The sequence below is a fragment of the Callorhinus ursinus genome, unplaced genomic scaffold (assembly GCF_003265705.2).
Source record: "Callorhinus ursinus isolate GAN/ISIS: 27379988/994484 unplaced genomic scaffold, GSC_fseal_2.0 scaffold51, whole genome shotgun sequence".
Classification (NCBI taxonomy): domain Eukaryota; kingdom Metazoa; phylum Chordata; class Mammalia; order Carnivora; family Otariidae; genus Callorhinus; species Callorhinus ursinus.
In genome coordinates this window covers 5,533,422-5,553,946 of record NW_027397113.1, presented here as the reverse complement: position 1 = coordinate 5,553,946, position 20,525 = coordinate 5,533,422, and the positions used below count along the sequence as shown (strand labels likewise).

At 62.4% G+C, this 20,525-nt stretch overlaps 2 protein-coding genes across 5 annotated transcripts; one reads left to right on the top strand and one right to left on the bottom strand.

Annotated features, from left to right (window-relative positions):
• The first annotated feature begins 175 nt into the window (after positions 1-175).
• Positions 176-15,882, top strand: EHBP1L1 (EH domain binding protein 1 like 1). Of its 4 annotated transcripts, none has more exons than XM_025878805.2 (19): positions 176-562; positions 3,191-3,248; positions 3,472-3,567; positions 3,828-3,881; positions 3,973-4,151; positions 4,232-4,374; positions 4,969-5,037; positions 5,130-5,292; positions 5,461-7,453; positions 7,913-8,070; positions 8,171-8,219; positions 8,656-9,345; positions 13,401-13,470; positions 13,592-13,647; positions 13,743-13,866; positions 14,140-14,239; positions 14,993-15,066; positions 15,164-15,278; positions 15,379-15,882. In XM_025878805.2, the coding sequence occupies exons 1-19, from the start codon at positions 459-461 to the stop codon at positions 15,476-15,478; spliced, it is 4,395 nt and encodes a 1,464-aa protein (XP_025734590.1). In that variant the 5' UTR covers positions 176-458; the 3' UTR covers positions 15,479-15,882. The 4 variants fall into 4 exon arrangements, with proteins under 4 accessions (XP_025734590.1, XP_025734592.1, XP_025734593.1 ...); XM_025878807.2 differs by having other exon boundaries at positions 178-562; positions 5,461-5,707; XM_025878808.2 differs by lacking the exon at positions 5,461-7,453 and having other exon boundaries at positions 178-562; positions 5,130-5,170.
• A 217-nt stretch (positions 15,883-16,099) lies between these two features.
• On the bottom strand, positions 16,100-20,464 carry KCNK7 (potassium two pore domain channel subfamily K member 7). Its single transcript, XM_025878821.2, has 3 exons — positions 18,821-20,464; positions 16,965-17,363; positions 16,100-16,691 (listed from the first exon to the last, which is right to left on the bottom strand). The coding sequence occupies exons 1-3, from the start codon at positions 19,137-19,139 to the stop codon at positions 16,486-16,488; spliced, it is 924 nt and encodes a 307-aa protein (XP_025734606.1). The 5' UTR covers positions 19,140-20,464; the 3' UTR covers positions 16,100-16,485.
• Between the last annotated feature and the right edge of the window lie 61 nt (positions 20,465-20,525).

Genomic DNA, 20,525 nt, shown 5'->3' with positions numbered 1-20,525 from the left:
ACACCGCCTCCGCGCCCTGCGAACGGGCGCTGCGGTCGAGGCGTTCCCCTTGGTACGCCCCCCCACCCCCTTCCGCAACCGCGGTGGCGGCGCGAGGCCCCGGAAGCCGGGCCGCCCCGCCCCCCGCTCCCGCCCCGGCCCCGGCCTCCGCCCCCCGCCGGAGCCCCGCCCGCCTTCCGACGGGGGTGCGGCTCCAGGAAACGGCGCGCTCGCGGCTTAGCGCTCCCGGGACCCGACGCGCCCCGGACGACCCGGCCGACTCAGCGGGACCACCCGGCGGGCCCCAGCGCGGGCAGCGGGGTGATCGGCCCCGGGTCCGAGCCTCGGACATCTCCGACGGACGGGGCGGGCAGCGCGGAGAGCAGCCCGGGAGGCCATGGGGACCCAGGCCCGGCCCGCGGTAGCGGGCCAGCGGGAGCCCCGAGTCTGAGGAGGCGGCGGCGGGGGCGGCGGGGGCCATGACCTCGGTGTGGAAGCGCCTGCAGCGCGTGGGCAAGCGGGCCGCCAAGTTCCAGTTTGTGGCCTGTTACCACGAGCTGGTGGTGGAGTGCACCAAGAAATGGTGAGTGGCAGGGAGGCCCCGGGGCCTCCGCAGACTCGCCGGGACCCCATGAGGCCGCTGGAGCCCGAAAGAGCCCTGCCCCTAGCCCGGTGGCCCCTTGCCCCTACCCTGAGCCCTGGTGTCCCAGACACAGAGACTCAAAAATGCCTTTGCAGCTTGTGGGACCCCTGGAGTAGGGGGTGTGGGTCGCTTTTGGGGAATGGAGGTCAGAACTTGCAGGCCTGAGCATCTGTCCGTGCCCACACCTTCCTCATCCAAGCTCAGCCCTGGGGGAAGGGAGGCCTCATGTTTTTGTGACCAGAGGGATGGCAGGGTAACATCAGAAAAGGGATCAAATTCGGAGGTCTACGGGTGGCCTGGTTGTGGCAGAAACCCCCATGGACTGCTCAGAACAAGGATGTTGCCCGCTCCTCCCCTGCCCACTTGTTGGGCCAGAGGAACCCACACACACACTTCAGCCACAGTGGGTGCTGGGAGGCTGGATGTCTCCACAATGTCCTTAAAAGGGGAAACTGAGCACCGGGAGGGATGAGGAGGGAGGCAGGGATTGGGCTTAAAGGGGCCTGAGGGCCTAGAAGGCTGTGAGTCTGGGAGGAGAGGGCTTGGGGAGGGAGAGGTGGCCCTGTCGGGGAAGATATGTGAGAGAGAGTGCAGAACCTGGCCCGGACTGCCTCAGGGCCCCGGGGGCATCTTGTTCACATGCTCCCACCCGCAGCTGCCCGGACCCCTGCGTCACACCCTAAATATACGTGTTCTCTGGTGTCAGCTTCCCTTGGCTGGATTAGGGCACAGCTGTGGGGGCCTCACCCGCCAGGCGGGGCTAAATTTAGGCTCCCAAGAGGAAGAGCTGCAGGGGCAGGAAGGGATCATGGGGTCCAAAGGGAGGGGAGTGAGCAGGAGGCTAGGGTCCCCTGGGCAGCCGCCATATCCCCGGTTTTGACTGCGCCAGCCAGAGGGCCGTTCACTGCATCTGGCGAGGCCCAGGGAAGACCAGGGGCTGGCTAAGGTAACACAGCACAAGGCTAGGACTTGAACTCTGGCCTCTGGCTTCTGCCTTCTGCCCCAGCATCCTGGGTGAGGCCAGGGGGACGCTGGGCATGGTCCTAGAGAGCAGGCCTGGGGTGCGGGCAGTGTCAGTGCTTCTGAGTCACAGGGGTGGGCAGGGCCTCCTGGGCTTCTTAGCAGGGAGCCCAGGCTAGGAAGCTGCCCCTACCCAGGTCTTGGCTCCCCAGGAGGGAGTGCCCAGCCTGAGTCAGGCTGCCTAGCCAGGCCCCGCCCTCTCTGGGCACCCCCTGTCTGCTTCCCCTTTCTGGGAAGGCCCCATGGCTACCCTGGCTCAGCCATCGCCAGCAGTCTGGGGTTGGGAAGGGGAGCTTGGCTGCACGCCGGAGGGCTCTGGGCTCCGCTTTGTGACCTTGCCTGGCTCCCAACCTCTCTGGGCCTCAGCATCCTCAGGGGTTGCCTGGAGAGCCATTTATCCTGGCTCAGCCTGCAGAGGGGCGGTGAGGTGGGTGGACCCAAGTGTCCTGGCATGGGGCTAGACACAGGCAAGAAAGCCTCTTGTACCGTTCTCGGCCTCATGATCCCCTCAACCTTCCCCACCCTCCTGGGCAGCAGTTGGACCCTCTAACCCGAGAGGGCCTTCTCCCTCCCGGGCCCAGCCACGTGTCAGTTCTGTGGGGCTGGGCCCTGCCCAGGCAATTCTTCGCTCTTGTGTTATCTGTCTCTTCACAACTCTGCCTCTCTTCTGAGTCCGCCCTGGCATATGCAGTTCAGCCTGCAGGTCACCCTCCGGAGGTTTTTCCTTGATGCCCCTTGTGGGAGTCAGGGGCCCTGCAAAGCTAGAGTCCAGGGCTCGGGGTTTGAGAGGTGGGGAGCATGGCTGATTCTCAGGTCCCCTGGGCCCTGGGTGGGTGTCTGATGACAAGCTGACCCTCTGTCTCTCTGACCCCCTCCCCCCTCCACCCCTTGCTCTGACCCCGAGCCTCCCCCCAACCTCTTTGCACTTGCCATTCCTTCTTCCTTGAGCCCTCCTTCTCCAGACCCTCGCACAGCCTCTGCTCAGACACCCCAACCTCAAGGAGACCCCAGTGGCTCTCTCCCATCTCCCTGAAGTCAGCTTGTTAATTTATTTTCCTTCTTGACTGGCACTCTTCCTCAACCTCTGTTGTCCTCAGCCCCTGAAGGGTCTCGCTTCTCCTTTGCTCTGCTCTGCCTTCTAAACTGGGCTGGGTTTACAGTATGCACTCCCCAAATATTTGTGAGTGAACGGCTTTGTTTTACTTCGAGTCTGTCTCTCTCAGTGTCTCTAAGTCTGTGTGTCTCTTGCAGGGTTCTTGCTGGGTTTATGTGTATCTTTCTGTCTCTGTGTGTGCCTGTCTCTCAGTACGCCTCTGTCTCTCTGTCTGTCTTCATAATCCCTGCCCCACATGGGGCCTTTGCCCTTCTGCCCAGGGCCCCACCCTGCCTGAGCAGCCTCACCCTGCTCCTGGTGGCTCCAGATAAGGAGCTGTCCAAGCCCTCTCCTGGGGGAGGGGGATGTGGGCAGAAGGACGACCCTGGAGGAGATGGAGAGGCTGGGTGGGTGGGCCTGACTGAGTAGACCCCCCCCCCTTTCCCCACGCCCAGGCAACCGGATAAGCTGGTGGTGGTGTGGACCCGGCGGAACCGACGCATCTGCTCCAAGGTTGGGGAGGTTATCAATTGGGGGCGGGGGTCCAGGTTGGGGCTGAGGCCAACAGAGGGTGCAGGGAAAGTGGGTGAGTGAGGACTGATGGGGGAGTGGAGTCAGGTTCAGGTTTGGATCGGAATCCATAGAAGGGAGAGAAAGATGAGGTCGAGTCTAGAGCCAAGGGCAGGGGGCCAGGGGGGAGTGTGAGTCAGGGGAGGCCTCAGACCGCTCATTGCAGGCCCACAGCTGGCAGCCAGGCATCCAGAACCCATACCGGGGCACCGTGGTGTGGATGGTGCCGGAGAACGTGGACATCTCTGTGACCCTCTACAGGGTGAGTCCCTAGCCCTTCTGCATAGGCGGGAATGGGGGAGGCGATGACAGCCCAGGCAGCCATGGGGGATCCCCAGTGGGTTATCCATCCAAACAGGAGAGAACAGAGGGGTGAGACCAAGAACCAAGACGGGGGTGGGGGTGGCCCAGGAGTTCTCCTTGGAGGGGGCAGCATGCACGCATACTTGCCACGTGCAGTAGGAGAGACAGCATGGCCCTTGCCCCAGAGCCCCAGTACTCACCAGTGCCTCCTTTTCCCAGGACCCTCACGTGGATCAGTACGAGGCCAAAGAATGGACATTTGTTATTGAGAATGTGAGTGGCCCGGCAGGCTGGGGCCTGGGCTCCTGGGGACTCTGGGGCAGCACTGATGCCCCTGCCCCCGGCCCCTCTCCCTGGCCCATAGGAGTCCAAGGGGCAGCGGAAGGTGCTGGCCACCGCCGAGGTGGACCTGGCCCACCACGCGGGGCCCGTGCCGGCCCCAGTTCCCCTGCGGCTGCGGCTGAAGCCCAAGTCAGTGAAGGTGGTGCAAGCCGAGCTGAGCCTCACGCTCTCCGGGGTTCTGCTGCGGGAGGGCCGCGCCACGTGAGTGCCCACCCTCCTTCCTTGGCCTTGGTCCGCAACCTCTGACCCCAGCCCTCACCCCTGACCTCTGACCTCCCCAGGGACGATGACATGCAGAGTCTCGCGAGCCTCATGAGCGTGAAGCCAAGCGATGTGGGCAACCTGGACGACTTTGCTGAGAGTGACGAGGAGGAGGCTAATGGCCCGGGGACCCCCGAGGCACGGGCTCGTGTGCCCCAGCCAGGTGGGCTCACAGCCTGCCATGGATGAGATCACCAAGACCTAGGGAGGGTAGGGGATAAGCTGGGCGGGAGCCGCTTGCTGTGCAGGGGGCGGGGGGGGGGGGGGCAGGGCCCGCGTGCGCATGCCCAGTTTGGGGGCTCGCTCCTGCCCAGGCAGTTCCAACCTGCCCGGCAGCTCTGACTGTCCAAACTTGGCTCCTGGTCCCATGGCGGCCTGGGTCCTTAGCTGAGTCCCTCAGGCCCTCTCCTCAGCCTCAAGTGGGTGCCTGCCCAGGTCGGTACCTGCCCTGAGCTGGCTGGGCCAAGCGCACAGCGGGGAGATGCGGTCCGGTCTCGCCAGTCCTCACCACCCACCCTGGTGCTCAGCCACTAGCTTCCTCATCCCTCCCTTTGGCTTGTTAAGGCTTTGTTTCTGTCTGTCCTTGTGGTTTTCTCTCTCTCTTTCTCTGCATCGGAGGGCCTGTCTCTTCTCGCAGGCCGGGGCGGCGCCCTGAGGCTGGGGCGTTTCCCAGGTAGGCCCAAGACTCTGGTTGGGGGGAAGGGGTCGGACCTGCAGGGCCCTCCCTGGGCTGACCTGCCCCCCATCCCCACCCCAGACCAATCTCGGGAGCTGAAGACACTTCGTGAGGAGGAGGAGGAGGGCCGCGTACAGCCCCGGCAGGCAGGTGAGGCCCAGGCTGGGTTTGGGGCTGGGGAGGGAACGGACCTCCAGTTTCAGGGCCCAGGCCTCAGCGCCTCACCCCTCCTTCCTCCCCAGCTGCCAGCCCTTCTAGTGCGGAGGATACCGGCCCAGCCCCTGTGAGTGCCCCTGCGCCCCCAGCCAGGGCCTCCCGGAGCCAGGGGTCAGAACCAGCTACTGTAGCAGGGGGCCAGGTGGGGCTCAAGTCCCCCAGACCCCCAGGAACCCCGCCGGAGAAGAGGTGAGCTTTGGAATGAGCCCCACCTCCGTCCCCTGCCCCACTGTTAGAAAACTGCATTCCCCCTGCCAACCTGCCTTTCCAGTGTCCTAGCAATCTGAAGGGTGGGGATGGGGCTGACAGTGGGGAGCCACATGGGTTCCCCAATGCTTTCTCCTGGTCTCTCCTCAGGCCCTCAAGGCAGCCAGGCCAGGATGTGGCGCCCACCCCAGCACCTCGGCTCCGGAAAGGCTCTGATGCCCCTTGGCCCCCAGGCGCCCAAGGGGAAGACGAGGCTCCCAAAGCCTCAGGGCCTCCCCTAGCAGGAGTGGGTTCTTCTGGGGAGACCGAGGCCCAGGAAAGCCCTCAGGAAGGGACAGAGGCTCAGGGAGCCAGGCTGGGCCGAGGCATTGAGGATGGAGACTCCAGAGACCCTTTGGTAGGGCAGAAACCCAAGGTGGAGCAGGGGAGCCCTGGGGACAGGCGAGGGGCTAGAGGGGTGGGCACTGAGCAGGAGTCAGGAGTCAGAGAGGTGAACACTGAGAGGTCAGACATCAGAGCGGGGAAGGCTGAAGAGAGTTTAGAAGTGAGTCAAGTGGATGCTGAGCAGAGGCCAAAGGTGAGACATGTGGACACTGAGGGACCAGAGGCTATAGGGGTGATGTCTGAGGCAAGATTCAAGGAGACTCCCGAGGCTCCTCCAAGGGGTTCTCAGGGGAGGACAGGGGTCAGGACCAGGGATGAGGCTCCCGCAGTTCCGAGCACACCCCCAGCAGAGCCTGCGGGGCACACCAGGCATCTTGGTGACCTTAAGGGGGCCAGGGCTGCCACAGGCCAGGAGAGAGGGGGTGCAGAGGTGAGAGGCAGAGCTCCTGGTGTTGGGGGGACGGGCCCGGAGCTGGGCCCCCCTGTTGGAACAGCAAGCGTCAGGCCCCAGGTGAGCAGGCCCCAGGGCGCCCCACCAGCAGCTGACCAGGGGGTGATGTCTAGGGGTCTGGGGTTCTGGGAGGCAGAGGCTGGGGATTTGAGGGTCCTGGGAACAGAGTCAGAGGTGCTGGGGAATCAGGAGACAGAAGTGGGGGGATCAGGGTTCCCAGAGAGAAAGACTGGGACAACAGAAGCTAAGCTGTTGGGGGCCCAGGAGACGGAGACCATGGGGTCAGGGGTCCTGGACTCAGAGGCTGCTGGAATGGCAGAGTCTGAGGAACTGGGGACCCAGAAAACGGAGGCTGGGGATTCAGGATTTCTGGGGACAAAGACTAGGAGGATGGAGACTGAGATATGGGGGGCCCAGGAGATAGCTGGTGGTTCAGGGGTGCGGGGGATAGAGCGTGGGGAAGCAGAACCTGAAATATGGGGGGCCCAGGAGACAGAGGTGGGAGGTTCCAGGATGCCAGAGATAGAGGCTGGGAGGGCAGAGGCTGAGATATTGGGGACCCAAGAGCCAAAAATGGGGGGTTCAGGAATAAAATCTGAGATAGCAGGGACCCAGGAAACAGAGGTAGGCAGTTCAGGGGTCCCAGGATTCAAGACTGAAACAGCAGCAGCTGAGACACTGGGGACCCAGGAGCTAGCAGCTGGGGGCTCAGGGGTCCCAAGGTTAGGGAATGACACAGCAGGAGCCCAGGAGACAGAGGTGGCGGATTCAAGGGTTTTAGGGCCAGAGGTTGGGACGGCAGAGGCTGAGGGCCTGGGGACTGAACAGACAGAAACTACAGTGTTAGAGGCTGAGAAGGTGAAGGCTAAGACTTTGGGGATCCAGGAGGCAGAGACTGGGCTCGGAGGGACCCTCAAATATGAGGCTTTACAGGACTCCATCACTAAGCATGGAGTTTTAGGGCCCCAGGGAGTAGAGGCAGAGGCAGAGACTACAGTTTTGAGGGTCCAGGAGGAGGAAGCTGGGGTTTTGGGGGTTTCAGAGGCCAAGTCTGGGGCTTGGGGGATCCCAGAAGCAGAGATGGAGGGTTTAGGGCCTCCAGAGAACAAATCCAGGGTTTTGGAGGCCCAGGAAGCAGAAGCTGGGGTTTCAGGGACTGAGAAGGGAAAAGAAGCTGAGGGAAACCTCCCAGAGGCAAGCCTGACTGAGGAGCAGGTAGCCAGTGGGGCAGGGGCCGGGGTGCCCAAGCCCTCGGGGGCCTCTTCCCCAGAGGAGCCTGAAGAGGACGGGAGGCTGCCGGGCAGCCAGGTAGGGATGGGGGCCGCCGAGGGCCCAGTCTGCTGCTTCCCACTAACCTGGGGCTGAGCTAACGGCGGCTCTGCATGGACCCACCTGGTCGACTGGGGTGTGGTGGGACAGGGGCTCAGCTTCAAGGAGCCCCCCTCACCCTCTCCTCTCTCAGGATGCCCTGGCTCCCCCATCTTGTCTTCCCTGGGCTGCATGGAGCCGGACACCCCTAAGCTGATTTTCTGGGCTGACCTTGAGGTGTGGCTGCTGGTGACCTCTGATCTTGCCTGGGGGCCACTGACCTTTTAGGTGACCTTGGTAGATAACCACAGGGCAGGAAACCCTTTTGCCTGGTCCCAGGGCTCTGGCCAGTGGTCTCTGGTGACTCCTGCAAACCCAGAGCTGGGGCTGTTTTCTGCCCGAGGGGCAGAGGGTACTGTCCTATGTTCACATTCCCTGAGCCGATCCTTGTGTCCTTAGGCACCGCCTGCCCCAGTCAGCTCCAGTCAGTCCCTGCTGGAGTGGTGCCAGGAAGTCACCGCTGGCTACCGAGGCGTCCGAGTCACTAACTTCACCACATCGTGGCGCAACGGCTTGGCCTTCTGTGCCATCCTGCACCGATTCTACCCAGAGAAGATGTGAGCTGCCAGGGGGGTGGGGGTGGGAATGAAGGAGGGAGCCCCCCCGGGAGGGCAGTGTGAGGCCAGCCTCTGACCAGCCCTCTCTGGCGCTCGGCAGTGACTATGCCTCCCTGGATCCACTCAACATCAAACAGAACAACAAGCAGGTGAGATGGGGAGGGAGCCGTGCCTGGAGGGAAAGGTTCTAGAGCCAGGCGGTAGGACCAAGATTTAGGGCCGGTCAGTCTTTAGGAGAGGAATCTGTGGGCTGCAGGGCCCCAGCCGTGGACTTTGGAAGTTCTGCCACTTTATACTCTCTTGGGCTTTAAATTGTTCGTTTTCTGTAGTTTAGTTTAGTTTTGTTTTAAAGCATATTTCCACCAGATGGTTTTTCCGAAACCACCCTTTGGTGTGCAGTTGCTGGGTGACGTGGGGGCGGGCCCTACTGCTAGATCTCCCCCAATAGAAGGGAGAAGGCGTTGCTAGGCCAACCCCGGCGTGCGGCTCGCCGGGACTCCTCGGGCGGTCCGGGGCGGGGCCGCAGCGTCGCTGGGTAACGCCCGCCGCCGCCGCCGCCGCTGATCCCCAGGCCACCGTTCCTAGGCCTTCGATGGCTTCGCGGCCCTGGGCGTGTCGCGGCTGCTGGAGCCGGCGGACATGGTGCTGCTGTCAGTGCCCGACAAGCTCATCGTCATGACTTACCTGTGCCAGATCCGCGCCTTCTGCACCGGGCAGGAGTTGCAGCTGGTGCAGCTGGAGGGCGGCGGCGGCGCTGGCACGTACTGTGTGGCCAGCGCCCGGCCGAGCGCGCCCGACGGCCTGGACGCCGGGGGCCTGGCGCAGCGGCTGCGCGAGCAGCGGGCCGAGGCGCCGGAGGAGCCCAAGGGGCGCAAGGGGCCCAAGGAGCCCGAGAACCGCGCGGACGGAGCGGCTCCCGAGGCGGCCTCCAAGGACCACGGTGCCGAGGCCGCCCAGGAGGCGCGCGCGGCGGAGGCCCCCGCCGGCGGCCCCGGAGCCCGGGCGTCCGTGGCCCCGGCCGAAGGGCTGGTGAACGGGGCTGGGGCGCCGGGCGCCGGGGGCGGCGTGAGGCTGCGGCGGCCGTCGGTCAACGGGGAGGCCGGGCCGGTGCCCCCGCCCCGCGCGCACGGCTCCTTCTCCCACGTGCGCGACGCCGACCTGCTAAAGAAGAGGCGCTCGCGGCTGCGGAACAGCAACTCCTTCTCGGTGGACGACGCGGACTCGGGAGCGGCCGGAGCGGCCGGAGCGGCCAGGGCTTCCGGAGCCGCGGCTGCAGTGAGTGCCCTCCTCTGGCGCGGGGATCCGGGGGAGCGGGGCAGAGAAGCACGGGCCCGGAGGGGCCCCAAGGGCAGAGCTGGCCCAGGGTGGCCGCTTCAGGGCAGCGGGACTCAGCTGGACCCGGCGAGGCGCTTTCTGAGCGGAGGGCCCGCGGAGCCACGGAAGAGTCCGCTGGCGAGGTAGTGAGCTCCTGCTCCGGGGACACATGGAAGCCGAGGCCCCCCAGGCTCGGAGCAGCGGCCAGGGCAGAGTCTCCACCTCTGTTGCCAGCCTTGGGATATATGCTAATGGTTTTTAATGCTTGACACCCAAGTAGTAGAATCATGGGCTGGAGTAGGAAGTTCCTAGAAGGCTCCATGTTTTCAGCACTCAGCGCACTGCTCTTTATGGACTGTAAAATGGGTTGGGGCGTTTCTTTCCCTGCAGGGGTGGACCCAGGAGCCACCATTGCCCTGTAAGCGGGGACAGAGCTTCTGTGGGACCATCCAGGGTCTCCGAACCCCAAGTATCTCTGACTTGGATCTTTAACTCCAGGTCCTGGAGACCCATTCTTCTCTGATAACGGGAGGATGGAGACCGTAGACCCTGCCCGGTGCCGAGGTCCCCCACCCCAGCCCCTGCAGGTCTCAGGTTAGGGGCTCTCAGGGTGTCACATGGTCACTGCACTGAAGGGGAGATGGTCCCGGAGAAGGCAGGGATCTGCTCAAGGACTCAGAGCCGCTGAAGTGGCTTTCCTAGCTGGGGTTCCTTCTGCCCACTGCACCCGTCCTGCCCGTGACAGCAGGGACAGCTCTGTCAGGCCACCCAAGCCTTCAGCTGCCCGGGGATGACCCCTAAGTTCTAAAGAAAGGAGGGCACAAACTGGGACAGTCTTTCTGGAAGAAGCAGCCATGTGAGCAGGGCTGCTAAGGTGGGCAAGCTTTCCCAGATGAAAACTGAGAGGGGGTGGTTCTCAAGTGGGGGGAACCTGCTGCAGTAAAAGTGTGTTAGCAGGAAAGCTCAGGTTTCATTTAGGGATCTGCCTGCCACTCATCTCCCGGAAGGCCCGCAGGTGGTAATGAGGCTGGCTTGCAGAGCAGGAGCCTTGAATACAGAGTCAGAGGCACGGCATTGTGAATGAGAGACAGGGAGGGCACTGGAGGCACCCATAGGAGATGTTTGGCAGGGGTCAGACACAGCCACCCATGGCCGGTCTGTTGGCTTCTGGCCACAGCCTCCTTGATGTGTGTCAGTGGCTCTTTAAATCTTAAAGGGGAGGCTCCATCCTACACCTTTCTCTGCCCAAGTCCCAGCATCTGGTCCTTCCAAGCCAGGCCCCTCTCCAGCCCTTGTCCCACAGGAGATATTTGACCCATAGGCCTGGAAGGGAGTCCTTCTTTTTTTCCCCCCTAAAGATTTATTTATTTATTAGAGAGAGAGTGAGAGAAGCGTGGGGGGGGGCAGAGGGAGAGAGAGAATCTCACGCAGACTCTGCTGAGCGCCAAGCCCGATGCAGGGCTCGATCCCACGACCCTGAGATCATGACCCGAGCGCAAACCAAGAGTCGGACGCTCAACCGACTGAGCCACCCAGGCGCCCCAGGACTCCTCCTTATTGGCCATTCCCATCCCCCATGCCCCGTGCATGAGGTGGGAGGACGTCAGGCCCGTCCCTGCCCTTGGGAGCTCCCAAATTCCTGGATGGGATGAAGTCAGGCACCTTGAAGCTGGGGTGGGGCTGAAGCAGCAGAATGAGGAGAGCAGGGTGCCTCTGCCCAGTAAGGCTTCCTGGAGGAGGGGCCACACATGAGGGTGTAGAAAGGGGAATTGGGGTCAGACATGAGGAAGTATTGGAATTCCCATCAGGGCTGGTGTGAGTAAGCTCAGTTGTTGCTGAGGTTGGGGTTTCTTCTTCACTCTCCTACCTCTGCCTGCTCTGTGGGTGGAGCGCCCACTTTTCTGTGCCTGGCCTGCCCCCATGACCCCTCATCAGTTCCTAACTGACTCCGCACAATGCCCCTTCCAGGGAGGAACGATTACCCCGTTTTGCAGGTGGGAACATTGAGGCTCACGGAGATGAAGAAAGAGGCAGAGGAAGCTGAGGTTCACCTGTGAATCCAGAATTCTTAAATGGCACTTTCTACTAGGCCTTGCAGTATCGACTGGCTGTGTGACCCCAAGGAAGCCATTTAACCTCTCTGTGCTCTTTCCCTGAGGATGAGAAACAAACGCATGAAAGTTTCTCGCAGAGTGGTCTTGAGACACCACTTCAGGGTGCTGTCAAAAAAGGGGAACTGTGTTCTCCCCCAGATGCCTTTCTGGAGCTCTGCAACCCCCAGGTTACACAGGGCTGGACTTTCTCCCACATACAAAGATACAACCAGAGGCCCAGTGGGTATGACTGGCCCAGAGGCAAAGAGCAAATTGGTGGCCAAGCTTGGGAACAAATCTTTGGATTGGAGAGCCCTGGGTCCTAAGCCAGGCTCTGTATGAGCCTCATCTCTGACTTCCAGTTTCCTCATCTGTGAAGTGGGGTGTAATCACCCTTGACTCACAGGTCGAGGTTGTTGGAGGAACTAAAGGAGTCCATACATGTGCAGCACCCAACGCATAAGTATTTAGTCAATGACCTTTCGTAGGTGGGCCCCGAGTGCCTCCTCTGGGCCCCACTCTGTCTGCAGGGGCTACCTCTAGGCAGGGGAGACATGGGTAACCAGCAGCCATGAGGGGGTGGGGGCTGTGGTGGGGAAGGCCTGGGAAGCCATGGCGGGAGCCCTGTCCAGCCTGGGGGTCAGTGAGGCTTCAGGAGGTGTGAAGGTCAGGAAGGGGGACAGAAAGTCGTGTGGGAGCCCGAAGGGGCCTCGAGGAGGTGGAGCTGAGCTGGGTCATGAAGGTTGCTGATGTTAGGCAGCCCCAGATAGAGGCCAGCCCAGGCTGAGGAAGCTATTTGGGGAAGCGAAAAGTCCGTGCCTATGGCTAGGGGGTGGTGTCCGGGGGCGGTTTGGGGTAGCAGGAGTTGAGGCTGGAGCTGCCACCAGGCCTTGACAACAAGGCTGGGGGCTGAGAGGGGCCGGGGGAGAGTGACACCAGCAGGTGAAGGTTTTAGGAAGACCCCTCAGTTGTGACTTGAGGGCAGAGTCAGCAGGCAGGGCGTGGGGAGTGGCCGGTGAGGAGGCTGCCATCGACCTGGGTCACAGAGGATGGCACCTGAGTGGGGTATGTCCGGCGATGCCTCTCAGGGAAGTGCAGGGTGGCGTGGACAGTGGGGTGGGTCAACGCCTTCCTCCTGTGACCCAGAAGGGTTGGCCAGAGCAGGAGCCCCATCCAAAGGGGCTGGGCTGTCGGCGGACCTGAGCCCCCAGAGCTGCCTCTCCCAGCAGGTGGCCAGGGGTGGGGCACATTAAGGACCAGCCCTGCCTTTCCAGGCTAAAATGGGTAGGTCCCGCCAACTTGACCTTTACTGAGTGTTCTGTGGAGAGCACAGCAGGCTCTAGGCATGGACATCGATAAGGTGGGAGGGTGCCCCCTTTTGGCCAGGATATGGAGGTGCCGGCTCAGGATGGCCTAGGTTCGGAGACGAGGTGCATCAGGTCAGCTCGGAGTCACGGTGTCACTGTGTGGCCCCTGGCCATGATGGAGACGCAAGCACTAGGTGATGGGAGTCGGAGGTGGCCTGAGGGAGCTCCATGGAGGAGGGGGCGAGAGGGGGAAGGAGAGGCCCCAGCCAGGCCCTTCTCAGCCTTTCAGCCCTGACTCTCACAAAAGCCCCTGAAGCCAGGGTCATCAGCCCAACCCCGGGAATGAGGACTGTGAGGCTCCAAGCGTGGGAGTGGACTGGCCCAGGACCACAGGACCAGGGAGGGTGAAGGCCGTGACCTTTGGTTGAGGAGGCACTTTCCTTAGAGGAGGTGGGGGTGGAGTTCTGTGTAGCAGCAGGACTGGAGAAGCAGCTGAGTGGGCAGGGCCTGAGGTTGCCGGCCCCTCCTGCCCTATGTGTGCAAGAGGCTCTGGCTGGCCCCAGGGCGGGGCTGTTGGGAAACCCCTCCAAGACCTCACTGGCCTCTCTCTCCACAGGAAGGCCTGAGCCCTGACCCCGGCCCTGCCCCTGGCCCACCCACAGCCACAGCCCCACAGCAGTCCCCTGGTGAGTAGTTTTGCAGGACTAGCGGCCCAGCTCAGCTCAGGCTGTTCACAGATCCTGAGCTGGGGAACCCCTCGGGGGCCGGTGTCAGTTGGAGGTGCTTTAGCTTGGTCTCTGTCTGCAGGTGGGAGTCCCCCATCAGAGGAGCCACCCCCAAGTCCAGGGGAAGAGGCTGGGCTGGTAAGGAGATCTGTGGTGGGTGGAGCTGGTGGGTGGCACTTCCTAGGCGGAGCCTGGGCTGAGCCCACTCTGTCCTTTGCCCCCCTTTTTTGCAGCAAAGATTCCAGGACACAAGTCAGTATGTGTGTGCAGAGCTGCAGGCCCTGGAACAGGAGCAGAGACAGATAGATGGGCGGGCAGCCGAGGTGGAGACACAGCTGAGGAGACTTATGGAGTCAGGTGGGGCAGGCATCTGGAGTCCACCCCCCAACACATGCTACCAGATCTGCCTAGCCCTGCAGCCCTTCCTGATCTGGGGAGGAGGTGGGAGGAGGCAAGGCGGGGGTCACTGTCCCCATTTGCAGCTGGGCAAGGGAAGCAGCTTGCTGGAGGCACACGGCTCTGGCTTCTGGGATGCCACAAGGAAGCAAGCCCCTTCCCCACTCCCCAGCCACCCTACTCCTGCCACCTGGTTTGGGGGCAGGCCTGGTGACTGTCCTGGCCTGTTTCAAGGTGCCGACAAGCTGCAGGAGGAGGTGCTGATCCAGGAATGGTTCACATTGGTCAACAAGAAGAATGCTCTCATCCGAAGGCAGGACCAGCTGCAGCTCCTGTGAGTGCAGGCTGGCCCCGCCCAGTGTAGGTGCCAACCCCAGCCAATCCTGGGCCCGCAGAACAGAGGGACTCTTGGCTGCTTCGATTACAGTTATTCACTGCTTCTTTCTTTCTGCAAAGATCTTTTTGAAAAATTGTTCAGTCATCTTATTTTTTCCCCTCAAAAGTCCTGTATAAGTTGTACACCTTTTAAATTGGTACTGTTTTTATGAATCAGAAAACCAAGGCCCAGAGAAAAACGTGGTACAGGCACCAGGTCAGGGCTGAGTGCCCCAGTTTGACCCTGTTTATTTACAGTAAGGATAACCGAGGCTCAGGGAGATCTGAGCTGGTTTCCCAAGTGGGGTCAAACGCGACTCTGGGCCATGACTGTTTTTCTAGTCCTGCAGGATGAAGGCAGTTTTGCTTCCCTTTTGCATTTTGGATCATTTTTCAGAATAATTCTAGTCTAATACTTGCTGTTTATGAATAATGTTCATCCAAATAATCCTGCAAGGTTGTTTCTTAATTGGAAAACAAAAAAGAGCAGTGGGGATGGGAGGAGACAATATAAACATCCAGCATTTGGAGGACAGTTGGAAGGAAGTTGATTTGGCGCAGGGACAGGGGTATAGCGCCGCTCTCAGCCCAGCCCTCCCGGCCAACGGGTAATGAGGTAGGATGGGGGCACGGAGAGCGGTCAGAGCCCTGGGACCCCTCCCCCTCCCGTTCCGCTGTCCCTGACCCACCTCCACCCCCTCCCCCACCCCAGCATCGAGGAGCAGGACCTGGAGCGGAGGTTCGAGCTGCTGAGCCGGGAGCTACGGGCCATGCTCGCTATCGAAGGTGGGAGATGGGACCTGGGAGATGGGGCGGGAGGGGCTGAGAGCCAGGACGGAGCAGGGGCCGGCGCCTCCTGACCCTCAGCCTCCTCCGCCCTCAGACTGGCTGAAAACGGCCGCGCAGCAGCACCGAGAGCAGCTTCTGCTGGAGGAGCTGGTGTCGCTGGTGAACCAGCGCGACGAGCTGGTCCGGGATCTGGACCACAAGGAGCGGATGTGAGTGGAGTAGGGTCCGCGCTGGGAGGTGGGGGGGGTGGGGTGGGGAGGCAAACCAGGCCGGGGGCCCCGACTCTGACTTGAAGCCGTTCCCTCGCAGCGCCCTGGAGGAGGACGAGCGCCTGGAACGCGGCCTGGAGCAGCGGCGCCGCAAGCTGAGCCGGCAGCTGAGCCGGCGCGAGCGCTGTTCGCTGAGCTGAGGCCCCGCCCGCTCGCAGCGCAGGCTTGGTCGCCGCCGCGCGGGGTCGCCGCCCGGGGCTGGCGCTCCGGAGGACCCGGGCCGCACGGCCCGCAGCGCGCCGCTTGTGGGGGCCGCCGCCGTCCCCGCACCGGGCGGAGGAGGGCGGCCCCTGGGGCCCGACCGACGGGAGCGGCTGGACGGCCGTGCCGTCCGGGCCGTATTTATTTGTCCTTGTGAGTGCGTGTGTTCGCGGGGCCGGGCGGGGGGGAGGGTCCCAGGAGCGCCCCGCAGAACAACCCCTCCCCGACGGCAGGGCCCGGGCCGGCCGCCTGGGCGAGCAGGGAAGGCCGCTGAACCGCTGCGCCCCCGCCCTCCCCCCTTTCCTGATCGTCGCGAGCAATAAAGTTGGACGAGGCTACAGCAGCGCCGGCCTTTCTCAGGACTGGGGTTTTCAATAGACGGAAGGGGGTGGGGCTGGGGCCGATAAGGTTGTCTGCCGAGCCCAAGTGGGGCCCGTGCGGGCTTTGAGGTTCCCAGAGGCATCGGGGGCCCTGCTTGGCCCTCACCTTCAAAGGATGGTGGGTTTGTTTGTTTTTTTTAATATATATATATATTAAGATTTTATTTATTAACAGAGAGAGAGAGCGAGAGAGGGACCACAAGCAGGGAGAGTGCGAGAGGGAGAAGCAGGCTTCCCGCTGAGCAGGGCGCCTAATGTGGGACTCCATCCCAGGACCCCGGGATCACGACCCGAGCTGAAGGCAGACACTTAACGACTGAGCCACCCAGGCGCCCAAGGATGGTGGGGTTTAAGGATGATGGGATTTGGGTCGTTGATCGCTTTAGAGGTCCCATGTTGAAAAGAGACGAAAACAGTCGGGGTTATTGCCCCCCCCTTTTAAAATACACTATAGCCTGAGGTCCCTACAGTTACTCCCTCCCCTCCCCTCTCTGGAGGCTTCCTCATCATCTTCGTCGTCAGTCTTGTCCATCTGAAAGGAGCTCAACTCCCTCACCTGGCCCCTGTCAGCAAGTTGGGGCCTGTTCTGGGGCTGCAGCCGAGGGGGGCAGGGTGCCCAGAGCCAGTTCATCCTGGCCCAGGATGTCGCCTTGGTCTTCAGCGGTCAACGGGCCACTGGACCCAAAGAATGTCACCAGGGCACGGACCTGTGGCAGCTCTGAGAAGGTCTCCACAGCCAGCAGCATGGCCAGGAGCCCGAAGAGCAAGTAACCTGGCGAGGAGAGATTGCTAGGGCAGCTCTTGGGGGGCCAGGGATGCTCCCTGCCCCCCTCCCAGGCAGGTGACCCGCCACCCCCGGCACCGGGTGCCACTCAATCCACTTAACCCAGCCATCAGGGTTCTTCCAACCACAACTCGCACACCACACGCTAGGGCCGTGGCCCTGCACCTGTGCGCTCAGCCTCCCCAGCCGTGATGGGAGTCCTGGTCCCGGCTCCCCTTCCCCAGTCTCCTCTCCCTCCCACTCCGTGGCAGCTGGACTCACCGAGAAGCGCCAGCTGGCCAAGGTGGTAGAGCACGGGGTGCAGGCCACGGCTGCGGCCCGGCAGCAGGTGCCCCAGGCCCAGGGTGCTGAGCGAGTTGAAGCAGAAGTAGACGGCCTCCAGCAGGCTGCAGTCACCCTGCAGACCCCACAGCACCAGTGCCGGCAGCAGCATGAGGGTCGCAGCCGCTAGCAGGCCCCATCCAGCCGCCTGCAGCAGTGCGGCCCTGGCCGGGGCCAGCCGCCACTGGCCGGCCACCCAGGCACCTGGGCAGCTGAGCAGGGGCAGCAGGCGGCGGCGCAGTGCGGTCAGGAGTGCGAGGGAGGCCGGCAGCCCCAGGGCTGCGTAGAGCACGCAGAAAGCCTTTCCACCTGCCGATAGTGGGGCCATGTAGCCATAACCTGGAAAGGAGAGAGGCGCTAGGCAATGAACACTTGAGTGCGATGCCAGGTGGAGCCCTCTTTCCCCCAACAAGGCCTCTGGCAGAAGGCTGCCCCCTGGTGGCCGAGATGGTGGGAACTGTTCAGGCCCAGGCTTGGGCTGGCTGGCTTTGCTCCTCATTCGCTGGGCGTCTTGGGCAAGTCGCTTAACCTCTCTGGCCACTCTTCTCAGTTGGTTACGTGTCCCGACTCTTGATTTCAGCTCAGGTCATGATCTCAGGGTCATGAGATCAAGCCCCGTGTGGGGCTCTGTGCTGAGCCTGGAACCTGCTTAAAATTCTCTCTCCCTCTGCCTCTGGGCACTGTCCCCCCCCCAACTTCCCCCACTCCCAAACAAATAAACAAACAAACAAACCTCTCTGGCCACTCTTTTCTGGAAAATGTAAGGATTAGAGGAGGCAGTCACCTTAGGCCTCTTGTAGCTGGGATAGTTCTGAGAACTACTGTCCTGCCCAGGGGAAGGTTGGTTTTCTGATTCCTCAGCTCTGCCCTTGACCAATACAATACTTCCAAATCCTCTAGGAAGAAAGATACCCGCTCTTTCACTTCCCGAAGGTGTACAGAGACATCCCCTGCTAGGTCCTGCACTGGCATCTGGGTCTGCCCAGCCCCTGCCATGTGGTGGCAGAAACAGGCAGGAAAATTTAGGGAGAGGTGGGAGAGCAGGGTGTGCTCGGAGAACAGGACCGGCTAGTCCGGAGGTTGTAAACTCAAATGCCTAGATGAGCCAGATGGGAGACAAGAGGGAGTGGTGGGGACTGGGCTGGCCCGGAGAGGATGTGCTCTGCCCCGAAGAACGGGCCTATTCCAGACAATACAGAATCCCTTGCCGGATTCTAGCCCAAAGCAAATAGGTTTCCTGATTGTTCAACAGAAGTGGGCAATATAGACTTTCATTAAAAAAACACTTAGACACTTTGCAGGATGTAAAACCTCCAGAGCTGTGGGTCCCATTCCTTTATTTCTCTGGGTCTTTGCACATGCTCCTGCCCCTGCCAGGAATTCCTTCCTCCCTCCTTTCTGTGCGCTCTTGCCGTGGTTACTATCTCATTAGGACTTCCTCCCCCTGGACGCTCTCTCCTGAGTTGGCGGTCTTAATCTGTACTCCTGGGTTCACTCCATTTTCCTCCATCCAAGAATTCACCCCACAACACCTGTCCCCTGACCTTGCCTCAGGCCCTGGGGTCTGGGCATCTCTCCTGGGTCTTAGGGGGTGGCAGGGGGTGTGGCTGAGGAGGACACACCCCACCTGGCAGCTGAAGTTGAGGCACCAGTTGGGGTGTTGGTGTGGGAAGCCCCGGGTGTGACGTCAGGCCTCATCAAGCCTGGGCTCTGTCTGGTATGTGGGGGCTGGGAGAAGGGCTACACCCCCAGGGCCCCCAGGAGCCCCCTCCTGCCCGGCCGCCTGGCGGCCTTGCCCGTGGTGGTGAGGATGCTGGCAGTGAAGAGCAGGGCCGAGGGCAGATCCCACTTCCCGGCCTCTGAGCCATTGCCCAGGCTGGAGACCCCGTGTACCTGGGCTGCCAGGGCGGTGCCCAGCAGCTCCTCCAGGGCCCCGGGGGGCAGGCAAGCCCCATACTCTGCCTGGAAATTGGCCAGCTCGGCCCTGAGCTTGGCCTGGAGCTGGAGTGCTGGAGGCCCCTCCAGGGCCTGAAGCGCAGCAGCCCCAATACCCAGGGCCAGCAGGTGGGCCACAACCAGTAGTGGGAACCGGGCCCAGGGCCTCAGAGCCCCCATGGCGAGCCGTCTGGGGTTGGAGGTGCTGTGGGGGCCGAGTGCCGACTGCTCCGACTGCAGGCACCGGGGAAGGGCTGGGCAGGGCGCGGCTGGGAGGAGGTGCTGCGTGGGCGGCTGGGACGCAGCGAGGCAGGGTGTCAATGAGCTTGGAGGGGACCGGGGTCCCTCCTCCCGGCTTCTGGGGCCAGTTCCTGCAGCTGGGGGGATGCGGGTGGGGTGCCGCGGGGTGAGGCCTGAGGAGATAGTGACTGGCTCAAAATCACGCTGCGGTGGCTTATTCGAGGAGGCGCTCGGTCATGCACACTCCATTCACCCGCTCAGTGAGTGCTTCGATCCTGAGGACACTAGAGAAGAGGACACAGGTCCCTTCCCTCCTGGTGTCGCCATAAGATACCTGTTAGCAAGGAAACATGCCAAGTTCACATGGTCACATGTGTCCTGAAGTTTTGCGGGGGGGGGGTTCCTCCGGGAGGCTCCCGGAGGAGTGAAGGGTGACACTGCAGCTGGGGAACAGGAGAGGCCAGGCAAGGGGTGAGAGAGCTCGGGGTGTGAGAGGAACGGGGGGCTGGCTGTGGGGGGACAAAGGGGGTAAAGACGCAGGGCCCTGAGGACAAGAGTAGTCCAAGGAGACCTGCGGGGGGCTACTTCGGGCGTCCTGGGAGGAGGAGGGGAGAGGAGTGACAGGATTTGAGATGGGTCAGGTAGGGGCAGGGAGGGTGGTGCGTGGAGAGGAGCCAAGGATGCCCAGCGGCCCCTGGACAGGTGATGTTCTCACACCTCCGTTCTGAGTCCTCCCTGGGAACCCTCTGTGCTGGGCGCCCCCTAACACTGGGGACCAGGTGGGTCTGGCTGCTGCGGAGTGCGCAGGGGTGGGGGAGCCTAGGCTACTGCTCCCCACAACCGCGGAGGGGCCCTGCCCTGGGGCATGGTGTGGGGGTGGCTGCCCACAGAGCCCCGTGGCAGTTAAGAGGTGGGCAGGGCCCTGTGCCAGGGCAGGTCGCTCCTCCCGGCGCCAGACCACGGACTAGAGACAAACCCAGGACAAACCCCCAAGATGCTGCCCAGAGAGCTCTAGCCTCCCGAGCTCAGCGAGCTGCCTGTGGTGGGGGCCGCATGGCCAAGGAAGGTGTCCCAGAGGAGGTGATGTTGCAGCTGGGCCCTGAGGATAAGTCAGGACTGCCCAGCAGCAGGAAGAATCAGGGCCAAACGTCCCTTGAAATGGCAGGAAAGGCCTGGCAAGGGTGGGGAAAGGGTGGGTGCCGAGGACGTCGAGGGCCTGGACCGCCTGACCGATGCCAGTGGACTGGACCCCAGCCGAGGCCCAGGCCGACTGCCCATTGTGCTGGGGGCTTGAAGTCACCAGGTTTGCATGACAGGCTGGATCCC

Coding starts and splice junctions, on each gene's coding strand:
- EHBP1L1 (XM_025878805.2), top strand. CDS start 459: ATGACCTCGGTGTGGAAGCGCCTGCAGCGCGTGGGCAAGCGGGCCGCC. Junction 13,471..13,591: donor AGCCCCACAGCAGTCCCCTG/GTGAGTAGTTTT, acceptor CTCTGTCTGCAG/GTGGGAGTCCCCCATCAGAG. Junction 15,067..15,163: donor GGCCATGCTCGCTATCGAAG/GTGGGAGATGGG, acceptor CTCCGCCCTCAG/ACTGGCTGAAAACGGCCGCG.
- KCNK7 (XM_025878821.2), bottom strand. CDS start 19,139: ATGGGGGCTCTGAGGCCCTGGGCCCGGTTCCCACTACTGGTTGTGGCC. Junction 17,364..18,820: donor CAGCATCCTCACCACCACGG/GCAAGGCCGCCA, acceptor TCTCCTTTCCAG/GTTATGGCTACATGGCCCCA. Junction 16,692..16,964: donor TGGCCAGCTGGCGCTTCTCG/GTGAGTCCAGCT, acceptor TCTCCTCGCCAG/GTTACTTGCTCTTCGGGCTC.